The 24070-nt window shown below is 46.0% G+C and overlaps 1 protein-coding gene across 5 annotated transcripts in view; it reads right to left on the bottom strand.

The window, feature by feature from the left end:
* Window positions 1-24070, bottom strand: part of NELL1 (neural EGFL like 1) — a 1178134-nt gene that overhangs the window by 42730 nt on the left and 1111334 nt on the right. For all 5 annotated transcript variants that reach the window (XM_068260436.1, XM_068260433.1, XM_068260432.1 and 2 more), the window contains one exon: window positions 6642-6835. In XM_068260436.1, coding sequence (XP_068116537.1) covers window positions 6642-6835 — 194 coding nt within the window. The remainder of the gene's footprint in view (window positions 1-6641; window positions 6836-24070) is intronic.

Raw genomic sequence — 24070 nt, 5'->3', positions numbered from 1 at the left:
CGGATGATCGACTCATAAAATAGATTCGGATCAAAGATCCGAATCGTTCATGATCCGGACAACACTACTTTGCACAGGACCCCACCAGCTCCTGGGCCCCTCCCCCCACACAATGGCAGTGGTTGCCGCGGCTATTTGTTTTTTTGCTGGAAACTTATTCCATCTTCTCTTCCTCAATATCTTATCTTTGAGCTTCTCTATTCTACAGGCGCTGCGAATCCACCACTTTATTAATTTTTATTTTTTTCACGTTAGCAGTTTTGTTGTAGATTTGGAAACGACAGATGTGACCAGAAAGGATTCTTGAAATCCTGCATGCTGAACTCGGGCGAGAGTTATTTGCTGAGCCTGTGCGACTCTCGGGAACCTGCCCGCAACGTATATTTTTAACTTTCTTCTCAACTTTTCCCCGCCATTCAGCGCACAGCTGTGTTTTTCCTGCGTGTGTCGAAAATAGAAAGCTGTATATTAAAAAGTGTCAGTTAAAAATGGATCCAGGTTGGAGATTGCTCCGCATAAAACAGGCGCCCCGTAGCAATGCGAAGCGAGAGCCCGCAGGTGCTGCCGGCGATGCCTCCACCATTTGCATATTCCATTTAATTCTCGGGATGATTATATATCCTCGTTATGGTGGGAACAGCGTAGCACGCTTACAAAGTTACCTGGACTTGTTTGCAAACTTGGCGGAAACTTTAAGAGAGCAAAAACAGGCGAGGCGAATGGGAGGATTAGAATATTTATTCTTTCAGGACTGTCATTTTGCTGGATTGCTAATGAAAGATTTATATCTCATCCCTTATTTTAAACTCTCATTCGGCTTTCTAATTTTTTTTTTAATAATTGGTTTGTAATAGAAAAGCAATTATAAAAAAAAAAGTGCGGTGGGGGATGGGGCACATAATGACTACAGCTCCTGATAATTAAGCCAAAACCGAAAGCATTAGTCACACACAGATGGTCAATGGGATGCTGATAATTCCCAGTTTGGAAGGAGGAAGTATCAGAGCCACGTGAAGCGCAGGGGTTTGGAAGGAGGAAGTATCGGAGTTACGTGAAGCGCAGGGGTTTGAAAGGAGGAAGTATCGGAGTCTCACAAAGCGTAGGGGTTTAGAAGGAGGAAGTATCGGAGTTACGTGAAGCGCAGGCGTTTGGAAGGAGGAAGTATCGTAGTTATGTGAAGCGCAGGTTGTTTGGAAGGAGAAAGTATCGGAGTCACGTGAAGTGCAGCTGTTGGGAAGGAGGAAGTATTAGCATCACATGAATCGCAGGGGTTTGGAAGGAGAAAGTATCGGAGTCCCGTGAAGCGCAGCTGTTGGGAAGGAGGAAGTATCAGAGTCACATGAATCGCAGGGGTTCGGAAGGAGGAAGTATTGGAGTAACGTGAAGCGCAGGTGTTTGGAAGCAGGAAGTATCGGAGTCACGTGAAGCGCAGGGGTTTGGAAGGAGGAAGTATCTGAGTCACGTGAAGCGCAGGGGTTTGGAAGGAGAAAGTATTAAAGTCATGTGAAATGCAGGGGTTTGGAAGGAGGAAGTATTGGAGTCATGTGAAGCGCAGCAGTTTGGAAGCAGGAAGTATTCGAGTCATGCGAAGCGCAGGGGTTTGGAAGGAGGAAGTATTGGAGTAACGTGAAGCGCAGGTGTTTGGAAGGAGGAAGTATTCGAGTCATGTGAAGCGCAGGGGTTTGGAAGGAGGAAGTATCAGAGTCACATGAAGCGCAGCGGTTTGGAAGCAGGAAGTATTCGAGTCATGTGAAGCGCAGGGGTTTGGAAGAAGGAAGTATCAGAGTCACATGAAGCGCAGCGGTTTGGAAGCAGGAAGTATTCGAGTCATGTGAAGCGCAGGGGTTTGGAAGGAGGAAGTATTCGAGTCATGTGAAGCACAGCGGTTTGGAAGGAGGAAATATTCGAGTCATGTGAAGTGCACTCATTTAAAAGGAGGAAGTATCAGTCACATTAAAGGGACACTTAAGTCAAAGAAAAAAAATTAGTTTTACTCACCTAGGGCTTCCAATAGCCCCCTGCAGCTGTCCGGTGCCCTCGCCGTCTCCCTCCGATCCTCCTGGCCCCGCCGGCAGCCACTTCCTGTTTCGGTGACAGGAGCTGACAGGCTGGGGACGCGAGTCATTCTTCGCGTTCCTGGCCACAATAGCGCCATCTATGCTGCTATATGGTATATATGATATATGCTATAGTAGCATAGATGGCGCTATTGTGGCCAGGAACACGAAGAATCACTCGTGTCCCCAGCCTGTCAGCTCCTGCCACCGAAACAGGAAGTGGCTGCCGGCGGGGCCAGGAGGATCGGAGGGAGACGGCGAGGGCACCGGACAGCTGCAGGGGGCTATTGGAAGCCCTAGGTGAGTAAAACTCATTTTTTTTTTGTTGGACTTAAGTGTCCCTTTAATCACAATACTTTAGAAAGAGTAAGTATTGGAATCACGTGAAGCATGGCAGTTTGGAAGGAGGAAGTATCAGAGTCATGTGAAGTGCAGGGGTTTGAAAGGAGGAAGTATCTTAGTCACATAAAGTGTTTGGAAGGAGGAACTACCGGAGTCATGTGAAGCACAAAGATTTGGAGGAAGCGAGTTATCAGAGTCACGTGAAGCACATCAGTTTGGAAGAAGGAAGTATCGGAGTCACATGAAGTGTAATGTGACACGCAAGGCAGTGAACTCCTCCTGACCCGGTTTGCTCATTTGGGTGCTGAGCAGCGGCAGTCAGGAGTATTCGGGTGTTAGTATATTCATAATATCGATATTGAACACCAACACATCTTGTAAGAGCTGGTTTACATAGGCGACTGCTGGCATCCGTGCACGTCGGTTACCGCTGGGATCCACGAGATCCTGCATTAAGATAAATGGCAGCATTCATCTCAATGTGTTTACTGCTGACTCTGCAAGCAGCGCAATTCATCGAATATTCCAAGACGCAGCGTGTAGTTTCTTGGTTTGGTTGCTTTGTGGCTCCAAATCCCTACCAGTGTGCCACAACCCATTTATGTGTTGCCGCTCGGCACATCCCCCGCCTCTTTCTCCTCCCCGCTTCTCAGATCTGCTACTTACCTTTAAAAAAAATGTTCTTACACCAATGTCCTCAGACATGGTGCCACGCCAATATTCTTTAGATATTTGATTGAAGATCTCTGCCTCGCACCCCCCACCACACATGCCGTTCACCGCAACTCGAGCTTTACCAAGTACAGCTAGAGGCAAAAGCATCTTTACATTTGGCTCCAAGGCTCCCCATTGGTCTATTAACAGACCTGATCATCTACTACCAGATCCTCCAGATTCCCATTGGTCTGGGACCATTTCCGAGGATATTGGTGTGGGAATTTTTTTTTAAAGGTAAGTATTTATGGTTAATTAAGAACATTGAAGGACTTATTTCATAGTTATGTTTTTATTTCATTTAGCTCTTTGTGGAAATTGGTTTAGGGTACTATGTACTCCTATGCTGATTTCTCCAGGGGAGGGTGCTGGCATCTAGGGTCCCCTTCTTAAAGGGCATTGTTGACTCCCACCTCCTCCTGGGGCACTAGAGGTTGGGAAGAGCCCCTTGTCCATGGATTGGAGAAGGGTTCTGAGGGAGAGGGGGAGGCTTGGCCGCTCTCCCCCCCCCCCCCAAAGCCCCCTCATACCATGGACCATACAGGCTGGTATAGCTCAGGGTGCAAAGCCCCACACAGCCGGGGCTCCTCACTCTGGCTATCCCAGCCTGCATGGGGACAAGGCATTTAAGAGGCTCAGGAGGGGGGGGGGGGACCCCACGTCATTTTTTTTTCCATTTCCCACACATATATATTATCAGTCATAATTACAACTCGTAATTTCACATACGATGCGTATTTTCGTCTTGTAATCTAATTTGAATTAAAACGGCAATTCCATTCGTAATTCAGATTATGGTCGGATCCAAAACACAAGAGGTTGTATTTGAAACCACTCAAAGTCGAAGCGCGGCCCTTCCCAGCATCCCTACTGACTGCTGCTCGCATCCACTGTTTAGAAAAATCTGAGAAAAATACAATTTGCATAATAATTTGGAACGCAATGTATACTTCATTATATTATAAGGTTTTTTTTCCCCCGCTTCAGTGTCACCACACCTGTACTGAGAGGGATATGGAAGCTGCCAAATGTATTTCCTTCTAAACAATACCAGTTGCCTGGCTGCCCTGCTGATGCTCCGACTACAATACAAATCAGATGTTTGACTGAAGTCTGACTGGATTTGCCTCATTCTTGTTTCAGGTGTGTGATTCAGACACTACAGATCATCAGGATGCCAGACAAGTGCTATTGTTTGAAATATAGCAGCCTCCATTTACCTCTCGCTTCAGGTGCGCGTTAAGATCTTACCCACAAAACGGGGCCCCGGGGGGCCACCACTGACTTGGGGGAGACCTGGGGGGGGGAGCATATGCCTGCTCTGGTGCCTTGGGCAATTGCCCAGTTTCCCCTATGAAAGCACTGAGCGTGGCTCCTACTGTAATCCAATGGCACTCACTTATAATATCCCCACTGGGCATCTTTAGGGATTACCGGAGAATCTAGTAAACATGGCCCTATAATAACCGACCTGTTGGCAGTAACAGGTATAGCGGCAGCACATGAGCTCAGAAAGTAACGATAGACTTTCTCCTTCACGCGGTAGAGAAGTAACACTGATAAATTATTCATGTGCATTTGGATCTCGCCTCGATATTTTAATTTAATTTGAGGATGATGAATTCATTATGATTTGATTTCAATTAACGTTATTGGGACACGCCGCTCTAAAGGGAGCGGCCGCGTCCTCGGTTATGTTATTATAGAGTAAATATTTGTACCAGCCAAAGTCGTTGTAGCTTACCGTTCACATTCCCAACCGGCTTACCAGAATTCTTTTTTTTTTATCATTTAAAGTGGAATTGTCAGCTATAAAATCAAATTCCATTTACTCACTGCTCTGTGTTTATTATGTAGTCTACATCATGACCCTGCATTGAAAGCATTCTAATATAATCAAAAAGGTTTCTGCTGTCATAAATTTTACCTCAGTCAGCCTGGCTCTATTCTGGTACATTGCCGGGGAGAGGGAAGCTTGTTACCTCCCCTCCCACATTCCTGCTCCTCACTGATTGGCTGAGGGCAGTTCAGTGTGACAGGAGGATGAGAAGGGAAATACACCTCACCCCTCTGCAGAAGCTGCTGAAATATGATCTATGCTCATATGTGTTTACAAAGCAAGCTAGATATGACAGTACCTGCCTGCCTAATACTGGGGGCACATCTCACTATATAACCTGTGGAAGGGGCTGCCTAATGCTAATGCTAAATTTAGAAGAGGAATACATAATATTGGGGGGGGGGGCACCTCTGGCTACCAATACTTGGGGAGGCTGTGTAATACTGGTGGTGCATATGGTTACCTATACTCGGGGGAGCATGGGGGGGATACCTACCTATGTGGGCATAGGAGGCCTGCAAGTTGTGCCCCTGTTAACCACATTTGCTCCCTACACTGGGGGGCAGGCCCATCTCCTTCAATGCAAGGAAAGCATCTAAGCCCCCTTAACCTTCCTGGCGGTATGATTATTTCCAGGTTTGTTTTCCAAAAACGGTGCAAATTTTTTCACAAGCTTACAGACCCTAAAAATCATACCGCTTGATAGATCTGCAGCAGCCCTGCGCATTCCACATCTCCAATGGATCCAGCTTGGGATTACAGTTCTGAGCTGCAGATTTTCATCCCAAGCCTGACTCGGGGTTACCGCTAAGGAGGTCAAAGGGAACACGAGGTGAGGGAGATATGGAGACTGCCATATTTATTTCCTTGTAAACAATGCCAATTGCCTGGCAGTCCTGTTGATCTTTTGGCACCCTGGAGCAAGCATATGGCTAGTCTAGCAAAACATGAGTCAGAGTGCCTGATCTGCTGCATGCTTGTTCAGGGTGTGCTCAGGGTTCTATGGCTAAATGTTTTAGAGAGACAGGATCAGGAGGACTACTAGGCAACTGGTATTGTCTAAAAGGAAATAATTATGGCAGCCTCCATATCCTTCTCACTTCAGGTTCCCTTTGAAATCAAATATAGAATTTGCCATAACTACGATTCTGCCTTAATTTTAAGTCTAGGAAAGTGGAAAATCGCTTTGAAAAGCGCAAGATCAGAGCAATTTTCCAGGTGTTTTTGTTACAGAAGCTGTTCAGTTACAGCTGTACTGTAACAAAAAATAAACGCTACACCAAAACGCTCCAGATACCGCTAGGCATGATTAGAAAATCGCTAGGTAGTGGCCACATGCCTAGAATCCCCTAGGAAAATCACTTCAAAAAACGATTTGTGTTTGCCATTACGCTAGCGTTTTTTGGTGTGCACTGGTCCTGTGGCGTCTTTTCTCCAGACGACATAAGCCCCGTCTATCTAACCTTTCCTAGTAATTTTGTTCATAATCTCTGTACTTGCAATGTCCATCTTGTAATTCGGTGCCCATAACGCCATACTCCAGATGCGGTTTACTAGAAAGTTAAATGACCAGTATTATAGTAGCATCCTGGGTTTCCTTTTTCTCTTTGAACGCATTCCAAAATGTTACTTGCTTTAGCTGCAGCTGCTTGGCATTGAATACGATTACGGTAGTTCTGTAGCCTTACCTTGCAGGAACACACAGAGCAGCGGTCTTCTTTCAAGGTCCACACCTGGCCGTTGCGTTTCAGTCCATCGTCGTGAGGACAGTCGCCGGTACAAGAAGGCCCCGACGTGCACAGACAATCAAATCCGCCTTCAAGGTTAACACAGACAGAATCGTTCCAACACGTGTGCGTCCTTAGAGCGCATTCATCAATATCTGTAAGATTGAAGAAAGTGCATATTTACATTTCCTCTACCTCATTTACTAAAGCTAACATAAAAACTGAAATATATATATATATATATATATAGTTATGCAAAAGAATAAAAGGGGAACTGTAGTGAAAAGAACGTAATAATAAATACAATTGTGTTTTTTTTTCTTCACAAAATTCATTATTACTATTAAGTATTTATATAGCATCGACATATTCCGAAGCACTTTACAGAGCATCACTAACTGCCCCTCAGAGAAGCTCGCAATCTAGTCCCTACCACAGTCATATGCAGAGCAGAGAGCTGTCTGTGACTAATAAACAAAGAACACACACAGAGCCTGCACGGGGCGTGGAGGGGGAGAGGATAACTTCTCCCTATCACAGCAGAGGCAATGCATTCCTCACTGGGTCAACAAAGCTTGACAAAGAAAAAAAGATTATATATATTACAGAGACAGTGCAACTAGAAAAGGCTGCAGTAAGCCAGACCACATTAGAACAGGTATAGGAACTTATAGGATAGAGGAAATAAGGCTGAGAATTTTCTTACAGAGTTTCAATAAAGTGATCTGGATAACCAGGACTGGATTAAAGGGAACCTGAACTGAAAGGGCTATGGAGGCTGACATATTATTATTTACAGCGCATACATGAGATAATAATCGGATTGGACATATAGGGCTCGATTCACAAAGCGGTGCTAACCCAGTTAGAGACTTTAGGCATGATAACCATTGCACCACTCTGGTGAAAAGCCAGTTTAGGTGTGATAAGTTTAGGCATGATAAGTTTAGGTGTGATAAGTTTAGGTGTGATAAGTTTAGGCATGCTAAGTTTAGATAAGTTTAGATCGCTTGCAAAGTCCCGCACGCAAAGCAGCACCATTAAACTTTATACGAAGTGCACCAGACTTTGCTAGCGTAAAACTTTTGATCAGCTGTGCACTGCGGTGCTAACGCAGTTGGCGCTTAAACTTATCATGCCTAAACTTATCACACCTAAACTTATGCCTAAACTGAGTTTAGGCATGATAAAGGGCTTTTCACCAGGGTGCTAACTGTTAGCACCGCTTTGTGAATCAGGCCCATAGTATTAATCTCACTTATAACTTGTCTGAGGCCCTGCACAATGCTTGGTTACTGAGAACTTTGAAGCCAGTAGAAAACAATGCCTGTCTCCCAGAATGCTCTAGGAGGACTATTCCGCATAGCTAAACAGCTTAGGCGAAAGATCACTGGGGGCGGGGCTACATACCAATATACAGAAATATATACAAGGGGCCTGATTCACAAAGCGGTGATAACTCAGTTATCACGCCTAAAAGACTTTAGGCATGATAACCTTTGCACAACACTGGGGAAAAGCCAGTTTAGGCGTGATAAGTTTAGGTGTGATAAGTTTAGGCATGCTAAGTTTAGATAAGTGTAGATAGCGTGCAAAGTCCCGCACGCAAAGCAGCGCCATTAAACTCTATGCGAAGTGCACCAGACTTTGCTAGCGCAAAACATTTGATCAGCTGTGCACTGCGGTGCTAACGCAGTTGGTGCTTAAACTTATCATGCCTAAACTTATCACACCTAAACTTATCATGCCTAAACTTATCACACCTAAACTTATCACACCTAAACTTATCATGCCTAAACTGAGTTTAGGCGTGATAAAGGGCTTTTCACCAGGGTGCTAACTGTTAGCACCGTTTTGTGAATCAGGCCCAAAGTGTTTCTGATGCATGAAACCAGGATGATTAATGTAAAAGTGGGTATCCTGATTTGAATCATTTACTGCATTCTAGTACTGTAGATGTCACTACAGGGCCTCTTTAAGAAAAACCTTTATAAACTCGTGTGAAATGAGGAAGCTTGTCAGAACTGATTACCAGCAGCAAAGCGGAGAGCGGTATTTCTCAGCACACCGCTGACTTCCTGTCTGGTCACTTAACAGCTGCTGATTATAGTTAAACTGCTCATCCCTAATTTCCACAGGCAGATGCAGATTATTTAGATAATTATCCCTTGAAATGTCGGCTTACCCTGAGCAGCTGAAGATATTTTAACGTGTAAAATACAGATCACAGCGTGACACGCGGCCCATTGATTTATAAATAGCACGTACCATTCATAAGGGAGAAGCCATTCAATGCGAGATTATCAGATTCTGCAGCACCCAGCCCTGCCAGGCTGCAAGGCAGAAAAGGATTAAAGAGGAACTCCAGTGAAAATAATGTAATAAAAAAAAGTGCTTCATTTTTACAATAATTATGTATAAATGATTTAGTCAGTGTTTGCCCGTTGTAAAATCTTTCCGCTCCCTGATTTACATTCTGTCATTTATCACATGGTGACATTTTTACTGCTGGCAGGTGATGTCACTGGAAGGAGATGCTGCTTGCTTTTTTGCCAGTTGGACCCAGCTGTAAACAGCTGTTATTTCCCACAATGCAATGAGGTTAACAGAATGAAAACTGTCAGGAGCATGGGCCTGACATCACACTGTGGGAGGGGTTTCACCACAATATCAGCCATACAGCGCCCCCTCAAGGAAAAGATTTCTCATGGGAAAGGGGGTATCAGCTACTGATTGGGATGACGTTCAATTCTTGGTTACAGTTTCTCTTTAAGAAGAAATTGCACCCTAGGCAAGATAGCAGTTTTTGCCAATGATCATATCACATTTTTAGTAAGATTTGGTGGGGACAAGCATTCCCCAGGCCCCTAGACTCTCTCCAGGCCCTAGGCATCTACCTAGGTTTGCCTTGTGGATGATCCAGCTCTGCTGCAAGGGCAGATATCATTCCAAATTGTATCCTAATTTTACTGCATCATTTACAACTGTTCCTTTTTTTTGGAAGCATAGTTCTATTTTTTTGGAATGTCTCTCATTTTGGCTTGATTTGCACATTATTATTATTATTTATATTGCGCCAACATCTTATCTTCCACAACACTGTTCAGAGTATATTGTCACTTAACTGTCCCTCAGAGGGGCTCACAATCTAATCCCTACCATAGTCCTATGTCTATGTATGTATCGCGTGGTGTATGTATCGTAGTGTAGAGCCAATTTAGGGGGAAGCCAATGAACTTATCTGTTAACACAGCCTCATGGTAAGAGGAACAACAACAACAACTTTATTGAGACACAACATTAACATTAACACACAGCTAGAATGAAGTACACAGAATTCAGCACTTGTGACTGTAGGTGGAGCAGACACAAGAATCTCAACATCCTAACATCTCCCTTCTTTTGCAAATATAAGTAAATTCTAAACATAAGACAGTTCTTAGTGCTGGGGGTGGCATTGTAGGCATTTCCCGTTGGAGCCCAACAAGGTGCCTGGGACTCAAATTTTCACAAAATGTTTGAAACCTCCCATGTCTCTGGAACCCCAAAGCTGAAGCCTCCTTTGCATATGGGGGGACTGCCCAGTCAAGATGCACCCCTCACTCAAATTTGAAGCAGAATATCTCTGTAACTACTTCCCCTATTTATAGCCACAGTTTGCATAGTGGGCGGCCCTGGTGCTTGCTAGCCCCCTTAATTGCTGATAGTACCGTGGGCATTTATGTAGCACCCATGTACACTTTTCAGGAATTCTGCATAGGCATAGAGGGAGGGATTTACACAGGGAGGCAAATGAGCCACCTTTCCATTATCAGGCGCCTGTAGGCATGTGCCTACAGTAGCTTGATGGAAAATCCGGCACTGGAAGCTATGGTTGAAGATACAGTGGGGGTGACTTAGACATTTTTTTTACTGCAACCATATTTATGTCAGTCTCTCTCAGCTTAGATGGTTGGGTTGTTAGCTAGGTACAGTTGCCCCCAGTATAGGTTAGCCAGGTACAATTGCCCCCAGTATAGGTTGGCCAGGCACTCTCTTCACTTCCTGTTTCTCCCTGGTGCTGCCCCCAGGCTTCTGCCGCCTGAGGAAGTCGCCTCACTTGGCATCATGAGCGGACTTGGCCTGCTACAGGTAAGCAGAGCTGAGAATTCTGAGGAGCAGAGATGCCACCACTGGAGTACCTGAGAGATAGTAGAAAGTGCTCCTGTCAGCGCAGAGAAGACAGCAGCACTAGGTTGTACGCAAACACTATTGGTTTGCTTTTCATTACACTCTTACATGTCAGCACTGAGAAAGACTGCCAGACTGTCAAATCAATTTCTCTTCAGCAGCCTGCAGCTAGTGATGTCTGAGGGGAGCCATACACTACCGATTATTACTGAGAAATGCCAGATGCAATAACCGTTCTCTTATGTTTGTGGGTAATGTTATCCTTAAAGAGTACCTGAGGAGTGAAACCTATGGAAGCTGCCATATTCATTTCCTTTTAAACAATACCAGTAGCTTGCCTGTCCTGCTGATCTTTCTGGCCAGTAGGGTCTAAATCGCACACCTGAAACAAGTATGCAGCTAATCTTGTCAGAAACTTCTAACCTGCATGCTTGTTCAGGATCTAGGGCTCAAAGTATTTAAGGCAGAGGATAAGCAGGACAGCCAGGCAATATGGAATATTTACAGAACACACACCTGATTTAAATATTTAAAAACAGATTAGACTTGAAATAGGAAAATAAATAAAAACGTTTAACCTGCCTGGCGTTCAGATTCCCACGACCCTGCGGCCATGGGAAAGTTTTTTGCACATTTTTTTTTATCATGTAGCTAGCCTAGTGCTAGCTACATGATTCCCCCCCCCCCTGCTGCGTCCCTCCCACCCCTCCGAATCGCCGCCGGCGCAAAGACCCGACCGGAAATCCCGTTCTGAATGGGATTTCCTTGAGTGCTTCCCCCGTCGCCATGACGACGAACATCGTGATGTCACAGGGAGTCCCAATCCACCCCTCAGCGCTGCCTGGCACTGATTGGTCAGGCAGCGCACAGAGTCTCGGGGGGGGGGCTGTATCACGGCAGGTAGCGGCGATCGGGTAGGACACGCAGCAAGCAAAGTGCTTGCTGCGTGTTTAAAAAAAAATTATTCAAATCGGCCCAGCGGGGCCTGAGCGGTTACCTCCGGCGTCTCTGGACGAGCTCAGCTCGTCCAAAACGCCAGGGAGGTTAATGAAAGATGAAAGATAAAAAAACGTAGTAGTGCTGCTGCTAACACATACTAGTTTGGTGATAGAACAGTGGAAGGTGATACAAATGAATGGTAATATCCTCAGCTAGCTTACACAGCAAGGGATGGATTCACTCTTCTCACTGCACTGACACATACAAAAATACACCCCTACATTAACAACCCGACATGTTTCGGCCCCTCTGTAAATGGGGACCTTCCTCAGGGGAACAAAACAAGCTAAACGTACAAGGTGCTAAAGTGCATTAAAAACAATACATTGTAATTTATTACAAGTATCAGTATGATAGCATGTTGGCCTAAGCTGCTTAGGTCATGCATGGGTACATGCATGCTTGTTTCTGGTGTGTGATTCAGACACTACTACTGTCAAATAGATCCAAGGCAACTGGTATTGTTTAAAAGGAAATACATATAGCAGCCTCCTTATCCCTTTCCCTTCAATTGTCCTTTAAGTCTGGAACAGTTGCATGCTTGTTTCAGGTGTGTGATTCAGATACTACTGATTCAAGAAAGACTGCCAGGCAAGTGGTATTGTTTAAAAGAAAATGAACATAGCAGCCTCCAGATCCCTCTCACTGTAGGCATCCTTTAAAGCTAATGTAACCCCATCTGTAAAAAAAAGTCAGATACTCACATAAGGAGAGGGAAGGCTCCGAGTAATAATGAGCCTACCCTCTCCTCTCCCGATGCCCGGTGGATCCTCCGGTCAAATTCGCCGCCGCGGGGACTTTGGAAGAATTCCGGAGCACTCGGGCTCCCGAAGGCCGGCGGCTCCATACTGCGCACGCGCGAGTGTGTCTATGACAGCGCTCGCGCGAGTGTGTCTATGACAGCGCTCGCGCATGCGTAGTATGGAGCGGCCTGTCTTCGGGAGCTCGAGTGCTCCCGAAGTCTTCCGAAACCACCCTTCGGCGGCGGAAGTGCCAGTATTTGACCGAAAGGGTCGAATACTGCTACGGGGGATCCTGCGCGGGACCAGGCGTCGGGAGAGGAGAGGGAAGGCTCGTTAGGACCGAGCCTTCCCTCTCCTTAGGTGAGTATCTGACTTTTCTTTTTTGTAAGGTGGGTTCCCATTAGCTTTAAAGAGGAACTGTAACCAAAAAAACAGCCCCCGGGGGATTACCTCGGGAAGGGGAAGCCTCTGGATTCTAATGAGCCTTGCCCCATCCTCTTCACCCCGAGGGATCTAGTGCTGGCCACCCATGAAAAAACAGCAAACAAGGATGTCAGCTGTGGTGCAAGCACAGTAGCACCTGCAATAGTTACTTTCCTGGCTCCAGCGCAATCGCAGTAGTGGCTTTCTGTTTGGCTTCAGCACAAATTGTTGAGCCCGATTGGGTCTGCCCTACTGCGCAAGTGTGAGTCGCCTGTGTAAGAGAGTGGACCCAATCGTGCTCGGCTATTTCCATCTGAGCCCATCGGAAAACCGCTACTGCACCTGCGTTGGAGGTAGGAAGGTAAATGTTCACCTCGCCGCTGTTGGGGGGTCGCAGCGCTGGATCGCCAGGACGGAGGAGGACAGGGGAAGCCTCATTAGGATCCAGAAGCGTCCCCCTCCTGAGGTAAGTACGCCCCAGGGGGAGGTTTCTTTATTACAGACTAGCTGACGACCTGCCGTTGCCCGGGAATGTACTTATTGGTCCTGCCCATTTTTTCTAACCTTGATACAGTCACTCAATGCGCAAGTTTATAAGCTTTTGGGTCCTTAGCATCAATATTATACATTTTCCCATTGAAATAAAACAAACCTGATTGGCTGTTTGTGGCTCCACCCTCTTTTATGAATTTAAAACCCAGTCACCCAATGACCAACTGTACCAGGTTTAAGGCCTTTGCTATTAACAGTGCAAGAATGACAGTAATTTAAAGAGAACCCGAGGTGGGATTTAATTATGTTAGTGGGGCACAGAGGCTGGTTGTGCACACTAACACCAGCCTCTGTTGCCCCATGGTGTGCCTCCAGGACCCCCCTGCGCGCTGCTATACCCTCCGCAGTGCTAGCTACACACAGCGTGTCGCCAGCACAATGTTTACCTATGCCGTGTCTGTTAGCGCCGCTCCCCCGCCTCCTCCGTATCGGCTCTACCCGCCCGCGTCGCCTCCCTCCAATCAGCGGGAGGGAAGGGACGCGGGCGGGTAGCGCCGATACAGAGGAGGCGGGGGAGCAGTGCTAACAGACACGGCATAGGTAAACATTGTGCTGGCGACACGCTGTGTGTCGCTAGCACTGCGGGGGGTATAGCGGCGTGCAGGGGGGACATGGAGGCACACCATGGGGCAACAGAGGCTTGTGTTAGTGTGCACAACCAGCCTCTGTGCCCCACTAACATAATTAAATCCCACCTCGGGTTCTCTTTAAATATTCCCCTTGAAAATCAATAGGTGAATTTTGGTTTTGTAGGCTCCACCCACTTTTCAGAATAACAATCCCAGTCACCCAGCGACCAACTGTGCAAAGTTGGAGAACCCTGCAATTAACAGTGTAAGAACGCTGCAGTTTACATATTCCCAGTGAAATTTGTTTTTGGCTTCACCCTCCATTTGTAACCTTGACACTGAGCTTTGGGGTCCTTGGCATCAATAATGTACATTTTCCTATTGAAATGAAACAAATCTGATTGGCTGTCAGTGGCTCTGCCCCTTTTTTGGTTTCAATAATTTTTATTGATTTTAAATGCCCCTTTTTTAATTTGAATTGCAATCAACCAATGACTGACTGTACCAGGTTTGAGGGCTCTGCCATTAACAGAGTAAAAATGCCAGAAATTTAAATGTTCCCCTTGAAAATCAATAGGTGAATTTTAATTGGCTGTTGGCTCCACCCACTTTCCTGAATATTAAGCCCAGTCACCTAGTGAACAACTGTGCAAAGTTTGAGAACCCTGCCATAAGGATTTTCAAGAATGGCTGCAGTTTACATTTTCCCTGTGAAATGTTTTGGGCCCCACCCACTTTTTGTAATCTTGACACACAGTCACTCAATGACCAAGTTTGTGAGCTGTGGGATTCCTGTGCAAGGATCTGCGGGCGGTTTCCAGTCAGCGCACACCACGTGCGCTGAACCAGAAGGAAATAGCCACAGTCACAGAAGCAAAGTACCCAGTATAGATTTGTAGAGGAGAATTCCAACCAGCAGATGGAGCTGTGGAGTACAGAGGGATAAGTCCTCTGTACAGCCACAGATGCCAGATTGAAATTGTACGATTGAGCAAGACTGGGCAACAAAGTAGCAACTCAGAAGAAAGCAAGAACAGAGACAGACTATATGAATGTCTACCAATCTAGTCGCCACCCAGCGACGGTAGACATAACGCATCAGAACAGACCAGAGTAAGAAAGCTAATCGCAAGAGAGGCGATTGCTATCAGCAACACAAGACTGAACAAAGACAGAGCGTCAACTGAGTAAGGAAGACACAGCAAATAACCACAATCTGAACGCCAAGCAAAATAACAAATGAACTAGCTAAACGCGGTCCCCGCACGATATGCGCAACAGAGACAAGCACGTTAACGGCACGGCCACCGCACGTTAAGCGCAACCGTGGCAAAACGTACCAACCCTGACTAACGATTGAACATGGAGAATAAAAAAAAAAAACAGATAATGCGAACGCTTGCTAATCGGTTGCCTCACACCAGACAACAGCAAGCGTTCGTTCCAGACAAGACATTTTTAAACAAAAGAAAGGTGAGCAGACATATTCAGGCAATAAAATATTGCTAATATAAACACAAATGTGTTCTATATAAGGGGGTAAGGTCTTCGACCTAGCTATGGAACTATACAATTAGAAGAAAAAGCACCACCTATGCAGTGGGAATGTTACATGAGCAAATAACTGGTGCAAAAGTCCAAAGTATATTCAAATACTAATTTTATTGAGCCAATTACATAAAAAATAAAAACAGTTAAAAACAAGGCAACGCCGTGCCCAGCCAACACATCCCTTGCATAATATAAATAACAAACTTTGTATGCTCTGCTATGAAGTGGTGAGACTGCGCAAACAGTGTCCAAATATTTTTGGTTATGTCAATCAGGGATGCTCGGATGTGCCTCATCCACGAATTCGGAAATCCGCGTGGTTGCAAAAAAAATCCGCATTCGGCCCCGCCGCATGCGGATTTTCGTCCGCGTCCACGCAACCACGCGGATTTTCTGCCGTGAATGGCGTAATCACGCGTGGATTCCCGCCCGGAGGCGGATTTTCTTTTAACGTTAATAACAAAGCCCCCATACATGCTACAATCCCCCAAATTGCATGGATTATCGAGGTGATAAGGAGCAACATAACTTCAACATAAAAAATTCCCCCCAATTTTTTTTTCTAGAGAAAATGGATTTTAAAGTGAAATCAACACTTTAAATGGGGCTATTAATTGGTAATAAGTGGTTTTAAAAAGGGATATACGCGTTAAGCAGTCAAAGAGGTGAAGGCGAGTTCCAATGGCACTTGGCGGCGAAGGTACCGCTGGAGGAGGATGAGTGGCTGACGCCAAAAAGGCACCAGAGAGGTTTTTGTAATTTTTTTTTGTTTTTTTTGCAGCATTTAGCAATGACATCGCAGCAGAGTTGTCAGTGGACACGGGCAGTGTGAACGCAGAGTGCAGTGGTGGTAGCGACTGAGTCAGGAGAAGGACTATGCGGGCGGTCAGTTCAGCAGCACAGAAGGACCACGGCAACATACTGGTAGTAGTAGTAGCAGCACAGCGTCATAGTGCTGGCCAAAAAATTAAATGCAAGCGGTGACCCGGGCAGTGTGAACGCAGAGTGCAGCAGCGGGAAGCGACTGAGTCAGGAGGAGGAGGACAATGCGGGCTGTCAGTTCAGCAGCAGCAGCACAGAAGGACCATGGCAACATACTGGTGGTAGTAGTAGCAGTAGCAGCACAGCGTCATAGTGCTGGCCAAAAAATTAAATGCACCCGGTGACCCGGGCAGTGATAACGCAGACAGAGTACATTGGTGGTACCGTGGTAGCGACTGAGTCAGGAGGAGGACAAAGCGGGCGTTCAGTTCAGCAGCAGCAGCAGCAGCACAGAAGGACCATGGCAACATACTGGTGGTAGTAGTAGCAGCACAGCGTCATAGTGCTGGCCAAAAAATTAAATGCACCCGGTGACCCGGGCAGTGATAACGCTGACAGAGTGCATTGGTGGTACCGTGGTAGCGACTGAGTCAGGAGGAGGACAAAGCGGGCTTTCAGTTCAGCAGCAGCAGCAGCACAGAAGGACCATGGCAACATACTGGTGGTAGTAGCAGCACAGCGTCATAGTGCTGGCCAAAAAATTAAATGCACCCAGTGACCCGGGCAGTGTGAACGCAGAGTGCAGCAGCGGGAGTGGTGCTCACAGTAGAGGTCTGGGAGGAAGTCATGATGTCCATGAGTACGTCAGGTTCCATTTGCTCAACCACCACACGGGGACCAGAAACTTTAAAATATTTGGACAATGGCGTCCGCTGACTCGGCCCAGGCTTTGCTGCCCCCCTTTCTGCTGCATCACGACCACGTACAGCTGGGCGTCCTCTCCCTGGACGTGGAGCAGTCCCAGAAGTGGCTGAGGCAATTGAACTCCCTTTCCTCTCACCCCGCGAAACCCTGCCAGACATGTTGCTAGTAATGAATCACTGGATGCAGTGGGCACAGTACAAGGTCACTGAAGGATGCACCAGGCACAGTACAACGGCACTGAAGGATGCAGTGGGCACAGTACAAGGTCACTGAAGGATGCAGTGGGCACAGCAGTGGGCACTGGATATACAACTAGGTCACTGAAGGATGCAGTGGGCACAGTACAAGGTCACTGAAGGATGCAGTGGGCACAGCAGTGGGCACTGGATATACAACTAGGTCACTGAAGGATGCAGTGGGCACAGTACAAGGTCACTGAAGGATGCAGTGGGCACAGTACAAGGTCACTGAAGGATGCAGTGGGCACTGAATATACACCTAGGTCACTGAAGGATGCAGTGGGCACAGTACAAGGTCACTGAAGGATGCAGTGGGCACAGCAGTGGGCACTGGATATACAACTAGGTCACTGAAGGATGCAGTGGGCACAGTACAAGGTCACTGAAGGATGCAGTGGGCACAGCAGTGGGCACTGGATATACAACTAGGTTACTGAAGGATGCAGTGGGCACAGCACAAGGTCACTGAAGGATGCAGTGGGCACAGCAGTGGGCACTGAATATACAACTAGGTCACTGAAGGATGCAGTGGGCACAGTACAAGGTCACTGAAGGATGCAGTGGGCACAGTACAAGGTCACTGAAGGATGCAGTGGGCACAGCAGTGGGCACTGGATATACACCTAGGTCACTGAAGGATGCAGTGGGCACAGTACAAGGTCACTGAAGGATGCAGTGGGCACAGCAGTGGGCACTGGATATACAACTAGGTCACTGAAGGATGCAGTGGGCACAGTATAAGGTCACTGATGGATGCAGTGGGCACAGCAGTGGGCACTGGATATACAACTAGGTCACTGAAGGATGCAGTGGGCACAGCACAAGGTCACTGAAGGATGCAGTGGGCACAGCAGTGGGCACTGGATATGCAACTAGGTCACTGAAGGATGCAGTGGGCACAGTACAAGGTCACTGAAGGATGCAGTGGGCACTGGATATACAACTAGGTCACTGAAGGATGCAGTGGGCACACAAGGATGTCACACTGTGTAATGAGATGCTCATATGCCAGCGAGCGAGCAGTGGGCACTGGGCACGGCACAAGGTCACTGACAGAATAAATGAACAGCGCTGGCAGAGAGTGGCGGCGCCGGCGGTGTGACTGGCTGCCTGCAAATAGTACAAGTGTATAACTGTCACTGGAATATACAAGTGAACACTGCAGTTGCACTAACCTGCCTGCCTGCACTACACACAGATAATCCCCACTCCCACTACACTGACTACACTGCAGCACTGAACGAACCTGCCTGCACTACACACAGTTAAATAATCACTAGACTCCCACACTCCCACTACACTACACTGACTACAACTAACTACAGCAATCACTCACTGACTAGCTAACTGTGTACAGTATAAGAGCAGTGTTAGCAAAAAAACCGCTTTGTTTTTAACACAATAAATGCACTTGCTCAAACAACAATGGCCTGGAGATAATCCTCTCAGCGCCACAGTCTAGCAAGGACAGAGCATTTCCATCATGGCCGCCGCTTTATATTCAGGAGGGGAGGGCATAGCTCCCCTCCTGTGATTGGTTGCTGGGGCACTCTGATTGGCCTGCAATGTGTCACTTCCGCATAGTTTGGCGCATTTCCGCAAACCACGACTTCAGCGCCGGGTTTCACGAGCGTGAATGCGGATTTCTGTTCGCATTCACGCGAAGCCGAAGTAGATTTTCGTGGTTGAAAATCTATTCACGGATTTTCGTGTCCGAGGCGGAATGCGTCAAAATGGTCGTGAATCCACGCGTAAGCGTGATCACGACCTGGCGGTGAGCACCACTGATGTCAATAGCATTATGCTGGATGTAGCATGTATAACCCGATATGCAACACCAGTGTCACAATAATGGTATTTAAATAAATAATTGTGTGATAGACACTGTGTTGCTAAGGTCCACAGGATACACATGTAACCACAGCAAAATGCAGTTCAGATAATAACATCTCCTGTACACAGCATACATTCAAAACATGTGCTACCCAATCTGTGAATCAGCATATACAATAGGACCTCATAGAGGATAATTAAGGTTTGATACAAACAACAATAGTGCAACACTAACAATGAGTGGAAGACCACTGCTCTAAAGTGCAATAATGTGAGTTGTGAGAAGCGTAAAGTAGAGCCAAGTAGGGGAGAAAGATCGCAGAGCTTACCAAGTAAATGGTATAAGGAGGGCTGGGGACGGCTGCAACGGCGCTCCTGGTTGCCTCACACCAGACAACAGCAAGCGTTCGTTCCAGACAAGACAGACAGAAGGAGTAACCAGTAGCAACCGCAGCTAAGGTTATACTCCAAGATTCAGACAAGGGAGATCCACCGCCTCTAACGCTAGGGCGAATGCGATCTAAGAGCAGGACAGAACGATTCACTGTCAGCCACCGTTGGCGACAGTACAATGTCACGGACAAGACAAGACAGAATAGGCAGTACAAATTAAACACAAACCTGACTGCACTAATAGGAGTGCAAGGAGCACTCCCCAAGAATTAACTACACTAGAATATAGCAACAAAGATGCTGAGGCTCTAAGGTTAGTTTCCCTAATCAGGAACTATGTCGAGCAAGGAGTTCTGGGAGGAAGTGACATTTATACTAGAAACCTTCAAAGGAAGCAGACAAGCAGATTGCAAGATAAGTGGATGCAAATCAGTCGGCCTTGCAAACTGACAGAAATGCCTCTTTTCCCTGCACTGAACTATGCAAGCTGCATAGGAAACAAAATCAAGGCCAGCAGAGCGGATTCTGACATCCTGGCATCAATAATGTGAGAATGGAAGCAGTTTATCAAGCAAATAAATGTGATTGGCTGTTTGTTCCTGAATCGTAATTCCCGTCACACAGTGACTAACTGTGCCAAGTATGAAAACCCTGTGATTAACATTGTAAGAATGGCTGCAGTTTACAGATGATGACCCGGCATCGCTTGAGTATGTATTTGGTTGTTGTTGGCTCCACCTACTTTTTCTAACCTTGACACACAGCCACTCAATGACCAAGTTCGTAAGCTTTTGGGTTCCTGGCATCAAAAATGTGTGAATGTAAGCAGTTTATTCAACAAAGAAATCTGATTGGCTGTTTGTGGCTCTGCCCCCTTTAGTGAATTTGAACCCCAGTCACCCAGTGACCAACTGTAGCTAGTTTGAGGCCTCTGCCATTAACAGTGCAAGAACGGCAGCAATTTAAATATTCCCCTTGAAAGTCAATATGTGAATTCTGATTGGCTGTTGTAGGCTCCACCCACTTTCCTGAATCTTAATCTCATTCACGCAGTGACCAAGTGTGCCAAGTTTGAAAACCCTGCGAATAATAGTGTAAGAATGGCTATAGATTACATTTTCCCATTTAAAAGGAATGGCTGAAATTTGATTGGCTGTTTGTAGCTCTGCCTAGGTATGCAGAGGGGCCGCGAAACCCCCAGAACATATCATCCCAGGTAGTAAGGGATCTGCATGCCACGTTTCTTTATATATACATACATACACACACCAGCAGATGGCCCAGCGTTGCCCGGGTATGTATTTGGCTAACTCTAACACATAATTACTCAATGACCTAGTTTGTTAGTTTTGCGGTCTTTGGCATCAATAATGTGCATTAAAATGAAACAAATCTGAATGGCTGTTTGTGGCTCCACCCCTTTTCTAAATTTGAACCCCAGTCACCCAAAGACCAACTGTGCCAGGTTTAAGGCTTGTGCCATTAACAGTGCAAGAATGGCAGCAAATAAATATTCCCCTTGAAAATTACTAGGTGAATTTTGATTGGCTTTTGTAGGCTCCACCCACTTTTCTGAATAATAGTCACCCAGTGACCAACTGTGCAAATTTTGAGAACCCTGCCATTAACAGTGCAAGAGTGGCAGCAGTTTACATTTTCCCGGTAAAATGTGTATTTGTCTCCACCCACTTTTTGGTTATGGGGATAAAAAGTATTCTCAATGTTATTCCAGGCAATGTACTATGTGTGTGCCAAATTCCATTCAAATCCATTCAGCCATTGTTGCGTGATTGAATATCAAACATACAAACATCCAAACTGTTGCATGTATAATATTAGTGATATATAGATTCCCTTTAAAGAAGAGTTGTCAGCAGCTATAAGTAGATAAACACGTGCTCTACTTACATAACATATACATTGCACTGTCCAAGTTTTGATTTTAGTGATTTTTCTACAGTAAAAAAAGAGAAAATCCTTTTTAGCATGTCCCATAATAACTGTGGCTATTTTGAAGCCAATTCTTATGTAATTTTCTCCCTTGCTCTCCTCTGCCTGATTTGCCCACCCTTCACTATAGAAAGTGCATTGTCTCAGCATGAGAAATATTGGCCAATCAGAGAGGAACAGATGTGTGGGAGGGGAAAACAGGAGGGAAAGAGGCTTCAACCAATCAGGCTGCATTAGTTAAGTCTGAGGGGAAGTACAGAAGCAAAAAAGGACAACCCAGCATGCCCTGCAACTTTCTTTTTGTGTACCAAATTTTGTGTTACCAAATAAAAAGTCAGGTAAACAGGGGAATGATCATTTATCAACAAGAAAAGTAATAGTGATTTTAACTTTTGGATTGCCTGGTTAGCATCCTTATTACTTGTTTACCAGATAAAAATAAAGAATTGATTTTATGCCCGACAGTTGCACTTTAATGGGCTGTATATATGGTCCATGTGAGCCCAGCTTTAGTGAGAGATTTCAGCACCAGAGACAGCTCCCTGTCCCGGACTGCAGCTCATGTATGCAGGGAAAGCACTATAGCTAAAGAGAGGCTTGCTTTGCTGACAATGAGATTACACTTAATACTCTATGATTACAGAGAAAGAAGCTTTTGTTAGAGGCACAATAATCTACAAATCCCATTTCTGGGCTTGTCTACAACAGACAAAAATCGATATTTTACCCTTTTTTTTCACGGGAATTATTAATGCTATTAGCTTTGCCTTATGAAGCTTTTCTGTAAAATCCGTCAGCTCCTTTTCACCACATATAAACCGAGATGGAAGAAGGAAGTCCACATCCTTTACTGACTAATAGATATCCACACACCGCTATCCGCTATTGCTCTACAGAACTGGCGGGAAATCCTATGTAAAGCATAAATCCAGCGTAAGAGACTCAGCTATCTGTACAAACAACAAAGCCTCTGGGATACAGCCAGACCAGATGGACCAGCCCTTTCTCTGGAGAATGCCAACATATTCTGCAGTTCTGTACAATGAATTAGTAAATGGTTTAGGTTAGAAAAGGAAGGCAATCTCAAGTGATGGGCCTTTTCTCTCTGGAGACATTGTATTTAACCTGAAGAAGCAGACACAAACCCGCAAAACGCTTTGTTTTAATGTTTTATTTACTAATTATGCCTCCCGAGGCAGTATATCTACTCCCCGCAGGACTTTATCTACAATCCCAGGGGCGTAGAAATACGTACCTCCCCTTTATCGTCTGCTGCATGCGCCCACCTGTCACCTGCCAATACCGTCTTATTATTCCGCAGTTGCCACACAGGTCTCATCGACTAGAGACTTCTGGAGGTGAATCCACTGATTGAATAAATGTTAAAGATTGGTTGGTGTGCCCATATATGATGCAATCACAATTATATGTACAATCGGTGAAATAAAATGATCGATTTCGCACTGGAAATCAGTGGCAGTACGCTGCCACCACTCTTCGTTTTGAATCGGAGTGAAGAGACCCCGGCTAGCTAATTATCCCTAAAAGGAAGAAAATGGTTAATTGCAACCTAACTAGCCAAATCAACAAGTTATAAAAAATGACAAAATGAGACAATGCTGTACTGTGGACATCGTAGCATAGGTCTGAATCACCAGATACAAGGGCAAAACTGAAACGATTCAATTGTTAGTTTATTATATAACTAAACACAAAAAATTATAAATTGGTGCTAGCAGGTCAATATATCTGCTAACTCAATAAATTGGTAGAATAGAATGAGTAAAAGATGAAAAATGAATAGACTGAATAGAATGTCTGAAAAGTTCAAATACTGTGTTTGGCTGAGTCCACTATTAACCTCCTTGGCGGTAACCCCGTGTGTGACACGGGGTAAGCCGCCGGAGGGTGCCGCTCAGGCCCTGCTGGGCCGATTTACAAAATTTTTCTTTTCAAACACGCAGCTAGCACTTTTTAGCTGATTGCCGCCGCCGATGCGCCGCTACCCACCGCGATACAGGCCCCCCCCCCCGCATACCCCATGCGCAGCCTAGCCAATCGCCGCCAGGCTGCGCTATGGGTTGGATCGGGACTCCCTGTGACGTCACGACGTCGATGACGTCACTCCGTTCGTCGGCATTGCGACGGGGGAAGCCCTCAAGGAAATCCCGTTCAGAACGGGATTTCGTTATGGGCAAGCGGCGCCTGCGGCGATCGGAACATACGGGGGGATGCTGCAGGGAGGGGGGAAGCATGTAGATAGCGCTAGGCTAGCTACATGC

The sequence above is a fragment of the Hyperolius riggenbachi genome, chromosome 11 (assembly GCF_040937935.1).
Source record: "Hyperolius riggenbachi isolate aHypRig1 chromosome 11, aHypRig1.pri, whole genome shotgun sequence".
NCBI lineage: Eukaryota > Metazoa > Chordata > Amphibia > Anura > Hyperoliidae > Hyperolius > Hyperolius riggenbachi.
This window is presented reverse-complemented; position numbering and strand designations above follow the sequence as displayed.